The sequence below is a fragment of the Excalfactoria chinensis genome, chromosome 15 (assembly GCF_039878825.1).
Source record: "Excalfactoria chinensis isolate bCotChi1 chromosome 15, bCotChi1.hap2, whole genome shotgun sequence".
Classification (NCBI taxonomy): domain Eukaryota; kingdom Metazoa; phylum Chordata; class Aves; order Galliformes; family Phasianidae; genus Excalfactoria; species Excalfactoria chinensis.
In genome coordinates, this window is record NC_092839.1 from 1664482 (window position 1) to 1680139 (window position 15658).

General features: G+C 43.4%; 1 protein-coding gene across 1 annotated transcript; it reads left to right on the forward strand.

The window, feature by feature from the left end:
- The first annotated feature begins 1162 nt into the window (after positions 1 to 1162).
- On the forward strand, positions 1163 to 12935 carry EIF2S2 (eukaryotic translation initiation factor 2 subunit beta). The gene is made up of 9 exons (XM_072350520.1): positions 1163 to 1320; positions 5534 to 5714; positions 6624 to 6727; positions 7934 to 8069; positions 8370 to 8470; positions 8883 to 9031; positions 9953 to 10009; positions 10814 to 10899; positions 11305 to 12935. Exons 1-9 carry the CDS (start codon positions 1306 to 1308, stop codon positions 11478 to 11480), a joined length of 1005 nt encoding a protein of 334 aa, XP_072206621.1. The 5' UTR covers positions 1163 to 1305; the 3' UTR covers positions 11481 to 12935.
- Positions 12936 to 15658: the final 2723 nt, after the last annotated feature.

Below are 15658 nucleotides of genomic sequence, written 5' to 3' on the forward strand. Positions count from 1 at the left end.
TTCCTATCTGAAGATCAGGTCATAACTCCAGCACAGCACTCCTAGCAGTTGCTACCAGCTTCACCTCTGACGTTCCCCAAATATCAGGTATTCTGTATGTACTCAACACTGTGCCGTATATTACTCATTAGGCAGCTCAACCAGAGGAAACCTTTGGGTTACAATTGCTCATCAAGTGTTACGGACAAAGAAAAAAGCGAACTTTATTCTGGGATCTATTAATTGGGAGTGATTATCCTGCTCTGTTTCATACTGCCAAGGAGTCAGACGCAAGTATTACATCCAGGACGGGGAGTAAGAAATATGTATGTGAATAAGGTGCAGAAGATGGAAATGAAAATGAAGGGGGAGAAAAAAAGACCTCATAAAAAGGGCTGGATGTGTAGCTTTTGAAAAGGAAGAACATTGGGACAAGAAAGGAAAGGGACAGCAACATTCCTAAAGGACTGTGGGTTGTCACATGGACAACAGTGACCCTCAGTGTCCTCGGAGGACACTGCAACAGGCATCCCATTCATGGCAGCAGCCAGGGTGAGATCTGTTCGGCACTCCAACCGGCTGCAGGGATAACCTCCGTCCTTCATGGTTTCTATTGACGCCAGAGCCTTCTAGGTTTTTTTAGAGATGGGGTACTGGTTGGGCTGCGGTTGGACTTGATGATCTTCAAGGTCTTTTCCAACCTGGGTAATTCTATGATTCTATTAGCTATTAGAGGGCAAATGGGATGGGGTAAAAAGGAAGGGGTTGGGGAGCACTTATCATGAGAGGTGAAGCCGTGAGAGCTGGGTTTGCGAACCTATTAGGACGATCTCGGCACTGTGTGTAAATGACACACATTAACGGGGTCAACGAGACAGGGCCGCTCTTCTGGGTGGGGCCCAGCAGGCAGGCCGGGCCGGATGCTCTCCAGAGGCGGGAAGGAAAGCTTTTCTTCCTTACAGACCAAGCAGCGCCGCGCTTCTGCTCCGCTTCGGTGTCAGTAACCGCCCACCCGCCCGCAGGGCAGAGCTGTGGCGGAAGGGCAGAGCTGTGGCGGAAGGCCCGATCTCGGATCCCGCAGCCCCACCGGCTCCGCCCGCCTCACAGCGCCGGGAGGCCGCACAGCCCCGCGCGCCATCCGGCGGCGCATGCGCAGCGCCGAGAACGACAGCTCCCGGCAGGCGCTGCGGCGCGGCGCGCAGGCGCGTTGAGGGGGACGGGAGCGCTGATGCAAGAGGCGAGCGCGGCGGTCGCAGGCAACGGCCGGCAGCGTCCCTGATCCCGCCGCTCCTCATCCGCTCAGCCGCTCCGTGCCCGGCCGCAACCATGTCGGGCGACGAGGTGAGGCTCGCCGCCGTCTGGGAGGGAGAGTCCGAGGGCTGCGCTGCTTTGCGGCCGGGGCCGCCGCCATGTGGGAGAGCGGGCCCGAGGCCTGCGGCGGCCACCGCGCGGCCTCCAGCCCGGGGTTGGGCCGGGACTCGGCCTTCCGCGGGGTCCTCAGCGCCTCCACGCGCGATGCGGCCCCGCAGCTCCCCGGGCCGTGCCCGTATCCCGCACAGCGGGGCTGGGTGGGAGGGAAGGAGACGTGCCGGCATCGCGTCCGCAGGGCGCCTCGTGCTCCTTTGGCCAGAGCATTTCGCTTCAATATTTATCTCTTTGCGGAGCTTTAATATCTCGTCTTTCATCCCTGACAGCTCAATAGGTGCATCTTAGCGAGTGATAACGTGTGGTTGTCCCAATGCAGTGGTTTTTGCTTAGGCACGCTTTTAGGGAAGCGGGTGCAGCTGTATCCGAGAAGTCTTTCAAACGTTGTAGCTGGAGCCGTTGGTAACCTTGTTTCAGTTTCTCTCACGGGAAAAGGAAAGCTTTCCACCTATGAGGCTGTGAGCACCCTGATGGGAGACATGGCTGGTGGGAGGCTGTGCTGACGGAATCCATGTGAGACAGCTGCTTTTGGTCGTTTTCCTTTGGTGTTGGTTAGAATATGTCTGTGTCTCACTTCTGAGCTAAGTCTGGTCGCTCTAACCTTGGACACAGGCAACTCACAACTTCTCTGACGTAATAAACAGCAAGTAGTGTAATTACAAGCTACTTTAATGGTAGCTAAGACTGGTTTTTCAGCTGCTGTGATTGAATATCCGGCACTTCTATGTCTAATTATGTGCTAATGTGAAGATAGTGCTCTGATTCCAGAAACGAGGACCATCAGATGCTTTCCATCTTGACTGCATTTGTTCTGATGCTAAGGTGAGATCAGGAATAGTGTAGTTAAATTGCATCTCTGGTTTGCTTCATCTTACAGACTGACAGAACGAAAGTGGTAGTAGCTAGCTGAGCTGTCACTGTAGATCTTCTGGATAGTGTGTTTGAGAGTGAGTGCACCCATAACTTCTCTGTATCTGGCTGCCTAAAAGCCAAGTTTCCTGTTATCCGTAAGCTTTTAAGGTGATAGTTGTGTTTTGTTTCTTAAAGCTGCCAAGGAAGGAGATATATGAATCTCAAAAGACAGATCTGTAGTTTAAGTGTTACAACCTTTGTCTGGTTTGTGTCACAGAGTTCTTCCAAGTAGGGGCAGTTTCACTGCACCACAGCTTGAAATTTTCAGACCATTACAGCAGAGAAACTGCCTGGTAGAACCAGCTCTTGTCTGAGTGCTGCCCAGGAGTGTGGCACAGCAGGGGCAGCACGTGTCCTGCTTGTGAGGAGCAGAATTCTAAACCTGCAAGTGATGAGCAGTCTGTTAACCTCTAATGATCGTATTAAAAATCCTGTTACGTGTCTAAAATCCTACTAGATGATAACTGAAAGGTTTTCTTTATGGAACTCCAAAGAAATAATACTAGAGAATGTTTTGAGCAACTGGAAGGTGTATGTACTGATTAGTTTGTAAATAACTTAGTATTCTGTCATAGAGAGCAGTGCAATGTAGGGATACCTGTACTGACATACTCAGTGCAGTGTTAGTCTGTGTTTGGTGGATATGGCTATGTTTATTCAGACTGATGAAATGGATTTGTGACCTCTGGTAGAGTCCCCAGTAAATGCCGCTGTTGCAGCAATTTTGGGTGATGTTGGTTTCTGTCTTGGGAATAGGACTTGAAGCTCTAATTATATATTTTTTCCTCATCTTTTACTCAGTTGATATCTGTAAGCCGGGGTTTTGACTGTGCGGGCCTTTGAAATCGGGAGTGGATATATGGAGCTGTGTGTGAGAAAGAACTGCAGCCTACAGAAGAGAAAAATCCATATGGGTGTTTGGCTCTGGGAGCTGAAACAGGATGGCAATTTCTCATTTCTGTGTAGTAAAAGCATAGGCTTTGGTGCATTTAGCCTGGCAGCTACAGTCTCTTCAGTATGCCTACAACTTATCCAGTACTTCTCATGCTTAGATGTTATCATCGTGCTTTTGTTAATCAAATGTACTGAATAGAGAGGAAGTATGAATTAATTCCTGATGTTTCTAGTCCAGGAAAGCCAAACATGGAGCAGCCTGGTTAGCAGATTGGTTACTTCATATCATGGTTTTTTTTAAGGCACGTGTGACCTAAGAGTCCTGCTTAGTTCTTACGTAAGTTCTTGATGATCAAAAATAGTTCAGGCACGGATGTCCTTCTCAGGATGTCCAGCTCTTGTATTCAGTTTCCTCAGAGCAGTTAGCCTGGTGTGACCATGCTGAAGGGAGCAGGAGTTGGCTCTGCCTGCCTGGCTGGTTATGCTGTCCCTGTAGAGCCAAGTGGGCTGTTGGAGCCACGCACCTCTGCAGAAGGCTGGTTGAAGAGCCATGCACCTCTGCTAAAAAGATTTATTCAGCATTAAAACCGTCCCCAGAGCCTAAAAGCTATCCTTAGTTTAGTGTAATACTGAAGATGGACTCAGTCTCTTGTGCAGACAAGATGTGCCCTACAGCAGTTCAGGATGAGAGGTGTCTATTTTTTCATTAGGAAAAGGAAAAGTGATTCTTCCTTTGTGGAGTGATTCTTCCTTTGTGATTAAACTTGATCTAATCATCTTATTCCTGCAGCTTTGTGCAAAAGAGCTACAAGATGAGTCTGTGGAGTCTCTCAAAGTTGCAGCATTCAGAGGAGCTTTGATCTTGAAAATGGTGTTGGCTTGCTAGTTCCCAAGGATATACACCCTTGCCCATGCAGGCAGCTTTCCTGTGTCAGCAGCCTGAGAGGTTACAAGGGGAAAGCAGCAAACAGTGTGAGCAGTTGTGCACATTCTTTGAGCGCTCCGCCCTGTGGGAGCATGATTCATACATGTGCCTGAGAGGGAAGGCAGCTGATGGGACTTTTTAGAACGCCATTGTAAGCATGCTGTGCACAACTAAAGGCACACTGCAGCCTGTCCTGAGGCTTCTGTGGACATTCACATGGGTGTTGTGTACTGCGTCGCAGTCTCAGTTCAGAGCCTTTATGAAATGTATCTTCTACATCCAATTGGAAGAATATCACAAGAGCATCACATGTAGGAGGAGGAAAAGATTGCTTTATGGAAAGAGAGCCTTTGAGAACGTAATGAACGAGAAGCAGGAGAATTTCTCATTTGAAATGGTTGATATTCTGAGAGAGGTGTATTTATGATCCTAAATTCTACCTAAATGAAAAAACATTTTTCAACTGTTAGATAACGAGACCCTTTCTCCAGTTCTTCTGCTTGAGGTATTAAATGTCTGTACATCTGTGTATACAGTGTGGTGTACAGTGTAACAAACTGACCAATAGCTGCAATGTCAAACATAAGTTATTTTAATTTAAGCAGCAGGGAGCAATCCTGCATTGGAAAACTGAAGAACTTGTGCTGATTGTCTGAGGTATCCAGATGATGAGTTGGTTCCAAGTTCTTGAGTTAGTGATTTCTTCTGAGTCTGACTAGCTGAAGCAAGCTGCTTTGTTGGCTCAACAGCTTGGAGGTGAGAGCTTTGCTTTTTCATAGCATTAAGCTGACACAGGTCAGGCTGTAGCACCAGCTTCTTCTAGGGTTCTCCCTGGACCAAAGCGTTCTTGTTAAGAGAGTTGTTGGTAAGTGTTGCCTTTTAATGAATCTGGAAATTACTATGTTCAGTGTGATGGCTGTTTTTATTCTTGTGTGTGTAGTGCTGAATGGTACGACACTTGCTTTACATGGCCTTACTTCAGTATTGGAGTTCATAATGAAATGAAGAAGTTTCTGATCTGAAAGGTTCACAGCTGTAATATATTATTTTCAACTGAACTGGTACGTAGGTAACAGGAAACTTGAGTAAATCTTAGCTGTGGTGGGGAAAAGCAGCAGAAGTTGAAGCTGTTCAGTGGTATTCTAACCTTTTCTTTCTCTCCTCTTATAAGTTCTCTTTTTAGTTATGCCTCTGAAGGAGATCAGTTATATTCTCGGGGAAGCTCAATTTTTGAGTCAGTTAACTTGTATTACATTGTTGCAGGTACAGAAAAATCCCAGATTGAGATGGAAGCTGAAGGACAGTTCAGTTAACATAAGGAATATGAAGGGAAGCTTAAAGATTTCAGAAATGCTGAATGCCAGGTGATAATTATGTTGCTAATGAACTCTTTTATAGATGATTTTCGATCCTACTATGAGCAAGAAGAAGAAGAGGAAGAAGAAGCCGTTTATGTTGGATGAGGAAGGAGCAGATACACAAACAGAAGAGACTCAGCAGTCAGAAACAAAAGAAGTTGAACCAGAGCCAACAGAAGACAAAGATGTTGAAGCAGATGAAGAAGACAGCAGGAAGAAAGGTAAAATGAATCCTTATAGATAAGCTCTGAAGGGTCCCTTCTGTATTTTGAGACTAGAAATCCCATTTCAAGAGCACGGTATCATAATGAACAATGCTGAGGCTCTAGTTCAGGAACTTGTGAATAATAATTATGATAATCTCTTGCTTATTTGACGGACCTAATTTACTTCTTCTGCCTAAAATCACGCCATACAATCATACAGCTTATGTTAATTCTGCTTTCCTGACTTAAATAGAACCATTGTGTGAGACAATGAAAAGAGAAGCCCTAAAGCAGTTGTAATGATGTTTTATATCTTTATGCAGTTGTTGCAATATTTTCCCAGTTAAGCTGTAATGTGAATAATAGAGATATGGTTAAAAGGATTTCTAGTTTTGGGCAGCTGTGAATGCTACAGCAAGAGTGTTACTTATAATCTTTTTTGGAAGTAAGCTTATGTGTGTTTATATGACTTTGCCTTTTGAGTTGAGGCCAATGCCATTTCAAGATGACCTGAGTAAAGGAATGCTATTAGCTTAAATCCATTTTTATTTTTCCTTGTTAAGATTGGCTCCAACAGTCAATCTAAGAAGCTGTACTTTCCTCCTGCAGTTTTCTTTTAGCTTTTCAGTGTTTCCAATATAGTTACTGAAGTAACTAGTTTGTCTTGCATAACAGAAAGAAAGATTCAACACTTGAAAATAAGAAAATGAAGTTATAAGATACAGAAACTGTAAAACCGCTCTTGTAGTATCTAGGGATAGATGAGAGCGACCTCTTCTAAAACACAAAGGATATCTGTAGGGGCTTTAGGTCACTGTTTTGCTGTAGTGTTTTGAAGACTTTGGATGCAAATTGGAAACCGTAGCATCTGAAGTGTTGCTGTGGTTGTTAACATCTGTACCTTTGGCAATCATTTATTGTCAGATGCAACAGATGACTTGGATGATTTGAACTTCTTCAATCAAAAGAAAAAGAAGAAGAAGCCAAAGAAGATATTTGATATAGATGAAGCAGAAGAAGGTGTAAAGGTTTGTTTTCACAACCAGGCCATCTTGTCTAATTGCTAGAAACCTTGCTTTCATCTTCTGGGGATTGTCTGTAGGGGAGCTATTTCCAATCTGACATCTTGTCTTGGTGTAGATAGTAGGAAGTTTCACTGTGTCCCTCATGTATGGTAGTTCTGCTGAGTATGTTAGCGCACAAAGAGATCTTGTCTGGGAATGAGAAAGTCAAACAGATATTTGCAGTAAGCCAGTAATCCTGTGACTTGAAGGAAGGATTGGTTATCACCAAGGTTAGCTTCCTTTTGAGGAAAGAGAAGAAGATAGATGATGTCAGAAACAATGCACAGGACAGCCCTTTAGAAGACATCCTTCAAATAAAGGGTATTTATCTGCTATGAAGTCTGTTTTTACTCTTGTGTTTTCTTTACACTGCTCGTGTTTTCTTTACACTGATTGGCTGCTGTTTTCTGTTCCAGAAATTGTGCAAGATATTTTTACTCTTCTCAAGTTTTATTCCAAGCCATAATTTAGTATCGCGTGTCAGTGTAACTGGGAAGCTCAGAGAGCAAGAGGGAAGATAAATGTTATGTTACATTGGATTTTGCCTTCTGAGGAGGAAAAGTCCCTCTGATCTGACCCAGACAGTCCAAATGCTTGCTGTGTGTGTTCTCTGTAAGTGCAGAAACATACCTGCATCCAAGAAAGGATTGTAATAACAAATCTGGGAAAGAAACGTGATAAATTAGATTGGCTGCAGGTAGCACAGCTTCGCTTTACGTTGGTGTCTATGGTACTTCAGGAGTTCTGTTCCCCTGCACCCTAATGTGGCTGCTGCCTTTATCGAAGTACAGTGGTACCTTGTTTCTGACCAGCCAGTGTTAACTTGCAGTTTCTTGTGGGCATTGATTGCCTGATAGGAAACAGTGTATTCCAAAGGGAGTAGAATGCTAGATACAGTTTCAATACAAAACTGGTTTGTGTTAGCTGCATGTTCCTCATAGGAGCTCAGCTTGATATTTAAAATATCTGCCCCTGTTTCATGTGTTTTAGTTCAGGGCTCTACTTAACAGATGTTAGTTTCTGTTCTTTTCAGTTGTGTTTCAGGATTGTGGTAGATAATGCTAATACTTATACTGGTAGCACACTGTACTATATAAGTCTTCACTGCACAGCATTAGAAATCATGTTTAATACTGGATACTACAGTCTTAATTTGTTTTTTATGTGTAGGAATTAAAAATTGAGGGAGATGTGCCAGAGGTGGTAGAACCTGAAGATGACCTTGACATCATGCTGGGCAATAAGAAGAAGAAGAAAAAGTTTGTGAAGTTTCCAGATGAAGATGAAGTATTGGAAAAGGATGAAGGTAAAAGTATAATGTAGTTAGGGAGGTGATGAAACTGGAAAGGCTGTTTTGTAGGTGAATAACTTGTTTGGGTGTCTTTTAGTCTAAAAATCCATCTTGTTCCTCTTACCGCTATCATGATGATCAGAAAAATGTTCTATAGAAGGAGCCTAAGTCCACAGGAAGTGCTGATACCCCTTCTAACCAGATGAACAGAGATTTCACATCTTGGGGAAATCTTCTGTTGATGTGCCTTTGAGAAATGGTGTGCACTTAAGGTTAAATAACTATTTTTTTCTTCCCTTACAACTTTCTTTACAGCTTTCGAGGATGAAGATAGCAAAAAAGATGATGGAATTTCTTTTAGCCTTCAGTCAGGACCTGCGTGGGCGGGCTCAGAAAGGGACTACACATATGATGAGGTAATGTTAAAAGGCTTTCAAAGTAATGTTTTTCATGTTAATGTGCTACCTCAGAGCAGAGCCTTATGTTCATATGTCCTCTTTCCAACTTTAAGGCTTATACACAGAAGCATGTGAACAGAAAAATATGTTTTGTCACAGTTAACTTTCATATAGGGCAGTGTTAGTGATATTTAAAATGACTTTTGCAGACAGGCTGGGGTACCTGGAGGTTGTAAAGTAACTCTGTGAAAGCATCTTTCAGTCTTTGCTTTTATCAGAATATTTTTGGAGTGTGTTCATAAGCTTGCAGGGAAGTGCTAATGGGTGAATTTGGTCTAATGCTCATTGTTAACGCTATCTCAGGTTTTTAGGAACAATGTACTGCAATGTGAATATCTTGTGTATCTTCAATGATGATTTGGTTTTGCAGTTGCTCAATAGAGTATTTAACATCATGCGGGAAAAAAACCCAGATATGGTAGCTGGAGAAAAGAGGAAATTTGTCATGAAGCCTCCGCAGGTGGTGAGAGTAGGGACCAAGAAAACGTCTTTTGTCAACTTTACAGACATCTGCAAATTGTAAGTGTGACTCTTAACATCTGTCAAGAATAGTAGAATTTTCTGTGCCGTTAGCTGTTGAATGTGTGCTTTTTGACAACAGGCTGACAGACCAAAGTGAAAGTTATTTTGACATGCTGTTCATTTCCTTTTCTTCTTGTTACAGTTATTTATGAAGGTGATATAATTTCTTACCTAGGTTACCAGCATGATAGGCTTGCTTCATGGATCTTGGGGTCTGAAACAAAACCTATTGCTCTGTTGTGTTTATTCACTTGTTCCAAGTTTGTAGTTGGGTCTCCATCTACAAACTCTAGTGGTGCTTATATGTAAGGCTTCAGCTACAGGGGCAGGGATGGGTATTCCTTCTAATTTTGAGGTAAACTGCAAGTACTGTTCTCTTAGTAAATGCCACGGAGTTTGATATTGTATTTCCTCTGCTTCTCTGTCCTAATTACTTCTACTCATTGTGAGCACTTCTAGAAGCACACATCTGATTTGTTTTGTAAGTGTCCAGGAAGCAGTCCAGGCAGTCATACTGAGTATGATATACTACAGTATGTAGGATGATATACTGCGTACTAGACATATACAGGATGATGTACCACAGTAATGTTTCAGGGGTTGCTAGCAATGCTTTTTCCAGGGCACTAACAATAGCAAGGGGTTAAAAGTGGAAAATCCAAGATATAAAAAAACTTGCTTTCAATTTAATTTCAGTAATTACTCTCTAATTTTGGTCTGTGTGTGTGTGGGCTGCTTAGCTTTTTTGTGTCCTCTGTTCATTGTTGTTCATTGTCTGCCTCTGCTGTTTGATGCAGACCCTCTGGCACTGCCCTTTAAAATTTGTTAATTTAAGATCATTTTAGCCTGCCATTTCTGTATAGATATCAAATTTCTCTGGGGGACAGAGGTTAAAGATATCCTTACTTTTATTTTTAGATTACATCGTCAGCCAAAACACCTCCTGGCATTTTTGTTGGCAGAATTGGGTACAAGGTAAGGCTATGGGGCTGTACATGTGTGTATGCAGGAAGCAATGGCAGTGTTGCTGTCATTGCTCAAATGTAAGATTCCTCATTTTAGATCTGTTTGTGTGTGCTTGAACATTAGGCTCTCCTTTCCTACACCCAGATGCTGTGCTGAGTGTTTGAAGGGAGAGCAGCTCATAGAAGGGGTACTGAGACAAGCTCTCAGTCCTGGGGAACAGTTGGGATAATACTTTGGATTTGTTAACCAGGACTTCTCTCAAAAAATGATCTGATCACGGAGCTGATTGACTCAGTTGGTCAGGATGACTCTTCAGCTCATTATTACCATAAGGCATATAATTGCTGAGGAAGAGAGAGTATCTGCTCATCTGATAGAAGTTTTGAGGGCCTGTAGCTAGTTACTCTGTCTAATGCCACATGTAAAATTCTGCTGTCTTAGCATAAAGAATGCTTGTGCATTTGAAGGCCTTTTATATCAAAAATCTCATGCTGTGATAATGTGTTTTCTGGTTGTTTATTCATTTCTGTCTTGTAGATTAAAATGCTGTGATGTAGACATACAGAATCAAGCCATCTAATTACAGTGTGGATATAACAAAGTCTCACTTCAGTTTTGAATGACTTGAAACAAAAACTTGCAAACTGTAGTCTGAAAATGTGTTCAGTTTATTGTGTCGACATGGCTAGAAGAGGGCCTTAGTAAGGTAGAATAGTAGAGTCATATTCCTGACTTCATATACTTACTTTTCTTGTTGACATTTGGTGTCTTTTGTCAATTAATTACTTCATGTTCCTTTTTCTTTTAAACTAGTGGCTCAATAGACGGAAACAACCAGCTTGTAATCAAAGGAAGATTCCAGCAAAAACAGATAGAAAATGTCTTGAGAAGATATATCAGTAAGTATAACTTCCTTTTCCCCCTACAGATTAGGTGAGGGGCTTGCAGATTATTTACAGCAAAACAATGCTGTTTTAGGCAGTGCTGTACCTTTGCAAGGTACCTGTGGGAATGTATTTTCAACACAGAAAGTCATGGGAAGCCAGAGGGAAGCTTATTTTTAAAGCACAGTGTACCAGATGAAACTCTCTCTTTGTTAACTTGGGAGCTGGGAGGAATTTTTTGGTTATCTCCACCTCTGTGATTTTCACAGCAAGCTGCTTCTAATTCAGTAGATCAATTTAAACAGCCTTTGAAAACAACTGTTAAACTAAAGGCTGAAGAACTGGTGGAGTGTGTCTGTTTGTTTGTTTCCTGCTGGTTATACGTTATCTTTTAACTGCAAATTAATTCCTTTCCTGCAGAGGAGTATGTCACCTGTCATACGTGTCGGTCACCAGACACAATTCTACAGAAGGACACCAGGTTATATTTCTTGCAGTGTGAGACTTGCCACTCTCGCTGCTCCGTTGCCAGCATCAAAACTGGTTTCCAGGCTGTCACAGGCAAGAGAGCACAGCTCCGTGCCAAAGCTAACTAGTTTGCTAATCAACACTGGATTTTGCAAAGTGTTCTGGGGAGATATGACTGGACAGGTTTACAATCGGAATGGATTTACTTACCATTGTATTAAAACAAGATTGTAAAAACTACAAGAAATTTGGCTTTTGATTGATTGGTCTGTGAAATCCTTGCAAGTTGCAGATCCTCAAGCTGTTCACATACATTTGCTCATTGAATATATTTTACCAACTGTAAGGAGAGTGATGGGAAAGGAGAGGTGCTTTTTAATCCATTTGGACTTCTGTAAAACACGAGATAAATTAAAGATACTGTAACAGTGAGCGTCTTTGATTTGGGTTTTTCCTTTAGTTTCTGCTTTAAACAGTTCCTGGGAATGGTTGGTGTTCTGTTCTGCAGATCATGTCACTGAATGGTGCCCAAGAATTAGATTGAAGTTTAGGATTATTTCAGTTTTATGTAATCAGTTGATCTTTAGGTAGGCTGTCATTAAGCAGAGAGATTGGTCACCCAACAAAGGTGATGTCCCAACATAAGAACTGGTTGTGCTTTTATAGCCACTTTAGAATGGGAATGTATTGGTCACAGGCAGTGACATCAGGACAGGTTGATACTGCTTTATTAGGCAGACTTTAGCTTGAGCTAGTTCAGACACCGTATTGACGCTGTCTTAACACAGAATTGATAAGCTATTATAAGCTTTCATAGTATCATAGTACTAAATTTTGCAGTTTCTTAATAGAGAAATGTTTATATAAAGTCCTGCACTCTTCATCACTTTAAATAAAAAAAAGAAAAGTTAAGTGCAGCAAAAGTAAAAAAGTAGGTGACATCGTTATGTGATGGCTGCAGCACACTTGGATAAACCTTGAGTTTATGGAATGTGCTGCCAAGGAGTTTATATTCCAAACTAACAGCGTCACCTCTTGGTTATAAGACATGTACTTCTCTCCACTGGCAGCCAGTATCTTTGTGGGGATGCACACAGTGCTGCCCTACCTTGTTTTCCTCCAGTGCTGCAGAAAGTTTCTTACAGTCGCCAAGTACAAAGATGCAAAGCCCTTTGTGAGTACTGTACTGGGGGGTGGGGAATAAATAGAAGCTGTTTTCATTTAACCCATCTATAAAATGGTGCAGAGTCAGGTTGAGGTGCAATAGCTCAGGACTATTGGCTCGCATCCCTGCGGCTTAGCAGAGTTGCTTCCTCAAGGAAAACTGTGGTGATTGTGAACACGAAATATTAGAACTGAAGGGTTTCTACTAAGTTTTAATCTTTGTACGTCTGTTAATGCACGGCACAATTTTGCTGGGAAGTCACTTACTTGCTATCTGAAAACTTGACAGCACTGTAAGGCAAAAATCAAGATCTTTATAGTTGGTTTCTTAAAAGCATTATGAATTCCAAGTGAGCTATAACAAATGTTGGATGTATCTTTAAGTGAATAAAGCCAGGATCAGTGCCTCTTGTAACATTCTTGTTGTATTCTTGTCTTTTTCTCTAGCAAACAGGCATTCTCCTCTTGGCAGTAAAACTGGAGAAGTGTTGGTCGCTGCCTTCTTCTGGCGACCTCCTAAAATAACTACAAGCCCCATTCACTGCATTTTTGCATGTGTTCTCTCCTGACTCAGATAATTTTACTGTCCTTGAAAATGAATCATCTGTCTGAAAAATGCTGTAGGGCCTGAAGCTGAGGCTGTTTTAGTGGGTTAAATATGGAGTTGGATCAAAAAGTTCATGTTAATATTGAAATAAATCAGACCCGTCATATGTGAGGTCGGATGAATACAGACACTGAATAGGAGTATTCTGTGTCTCTCTACATGAAAGCCCACAAGCGTTGGTGTTGATGAGTAATGGAGTGTAAAACATCTCGATGTAGACTTTGCTGGCACAGAAGTCTGCTGCGTCCAGGAGCAGATGCTTGTTTATTGAAGGCAAACAAAAGAACCCCTACCTTTTTCCCAGTGTACCTTCAGAAAACTGGTATAATCCACTGTGTGTGCTTTGTGGCTATTGCTGCTTGCCAGGCTGATGTGTTTAAAGTACAGTCCTGTGTTCAGAGGGGAAAAAATAAAGAAGGGTTTTGTTGTGATGCTGAATGTAAGTACGCAGCTCAGAAATGGATTTCTTAACAGAGCAAAGTGGTAGCTTTGTTTGCCATGGGCCTGTGTGCAGGTGTGGGTGACTGGAAGGCAAACAGTTCCATTCCTACATGCTTTCCTCAGTGAGATGCAATTTGACTGTATGGTGTTGGTGGAGATGTGGGGGCTGGATTTTCATTTGGCACTGAAGGGAATCCCTGCTTGAGTGGGCTGGGTAAGAGCTGAGGAGCTCGGAGTACAGTGATGCAGTTGGGTTGCTCTTCTCCATGTCTTCTGTATTTGAGAGTTTTCATGCTTTCACAGAATCATAGAAATGACCTGGGTTGGAAGAGACCTTAAGGATCATGAAGCTCCAACCCCCTGCTGCATGCAGGGCCACCAACCTCCACATTTAATACTAGGCTGGTGGCTGTGTGTATCACTCAGCCCAGGGCTCCGTGCTTTACCTGCTGGGCACTGAGTTTCAGTGTGATATCCTGAGTGCCTTCTATGCTCCCAGCCTTGTGCTTGGAGATGAGCTCTTCCATCTGTTAGGAGGGTTGCTCTTCTCATTCCCTCTGCGCTGCTGTGTTCTTAATGCTTCTTTAATAACCCAACTGGATTCAACAGACCGTGTGCTGTTGTAGTGCAAACCTGGGGGTTTGATCTTCTCTGTATGCCACCAGCTAGTGCCTAAATGAGGTGTCTGCCAACATGAGTTGCATCCAGCTTAGAAAGTACGTAGCTGTTGTCCAGAAGGAAGACCTCGAGCTCATCTGACGATGCACATTTCTTTTGTGGAAAGAAAAGAATGGGGATACCTTGAATGGGAAAATGAGCCCCCAGCAAAGATTCAAACATGGGAGTGTTGGGATGACCAACTCCAAAGGAACGCGACTGCCGTGTGCCTCTTGCAGGTGGTGCCCCATTCTTTGCTGTGCTCAGTGCTCACTCACAGAGAGCAGTGCGGGTTCTGTATGTCCTGCTGCTGGGGGAGCACTTCTACTAGAGGTAACCCAGACCTGGTTGGCCATCAGGTGAGTGCAATGAAGAGCAGTTGCAAAGGCAGCACGCAGTACTTGTGTTCCTGATGCAGATGGGTGGGCGCGCATTGTTCTGCCCTGCTGGAATCCCTCCTCAAATGAGCTATTAAGGTTTTCTGCAGGTGAGAGCAATTCCCAGTGAATCACTGTTTGGGTTCATTTAGGACCAGATTTCTCAAAGCTGTTCGTAGCGCAGCTCTGAGTGTCACCATCTGCAGCTGGCAGCTGTTTTTCAGAAGAATATCCCATGCAGCAAATGGGTTTGACAGGAGGATCTGGAGCGAATTAGAGGAGCTGAACACATCTTCTGTCCTTGTTTTTGCTGGTGGGGCTCTGAAGCATTTCACTTCTGGTGTTGTTCTTGTGGTGTTGGCATTGCTCATCTCCTGTGTGCTGTGGGTTGCTGCCTGCTGGGGCTCAGTCCTTGCGGGTCTCTGAGCACCCAAACCACAGTGATGGGCTCAGCACTCCCTGTGGTACATGGAAGGGAGAGAAATCTGGAGGTAGCTGAGTTGAGAAGACACACACAGGTGCGAATGTGATGGATAACAGTGGGGCTGGAGCACACGGTGCTGCTCCACCATCAGCTGGGTGACCCCCCCACTTTTCTTAGTACCTCCCACTCTTTCTGTCCTTTTGGTATCAGTCCACCTTCCTATGCTGTCGTTAACACGTATTGGCATCTTCTATTCTCTCTCTCTCTTGAGATTTCAGTTTTTGAATGTAAATGCACATCCCAGTGCTCATGTTGGCTTGATGCGCCCTCCATGCATGGAGCTGGGCTGTATTAGCTGAGGAGAAACCAGCAGACCCAAAAACATTGGGGTTGCCTCTAAGGATGCTTCACTTGGAGGGGCAGTACTAGGGAAGGAGCACTGTGATGTGGAGCAAACCCAAGAAGAGACTTCAATTGCTTTGCTACGTTGGCCCCTGGGCTCTTCCAGGCAGACCCTGAAGACCAGCAGATACTTTCTAAGCACACACCTTGTTTTTACAGTTCCTTGAATGTTTCCAGGTTGCTAATCAAGGTTCTGCTTTGCTTCTTGACATCTGATCCATGGTTGGGCAATGC

Bases quoted from the DNA above. Each gene is read 5' to 3' on its own strand.
- EIF2S2 (XM_072350520.1), top strand. The intron at 5,715-6,623 runs GTAAAATGAATC...ATTTATTGTCAG, and splicing joins AGAAGACAGCAGGAAGAAAG to ATGCAACAGATGACTTGGAT. The intron at 9,032-9,952 runs GTAAGTGTGACT...TTTTATTTTTAG, and splicing joins TTTACAGACATCTGCAAATT to ATTACATCGTCAGCCAAAAC.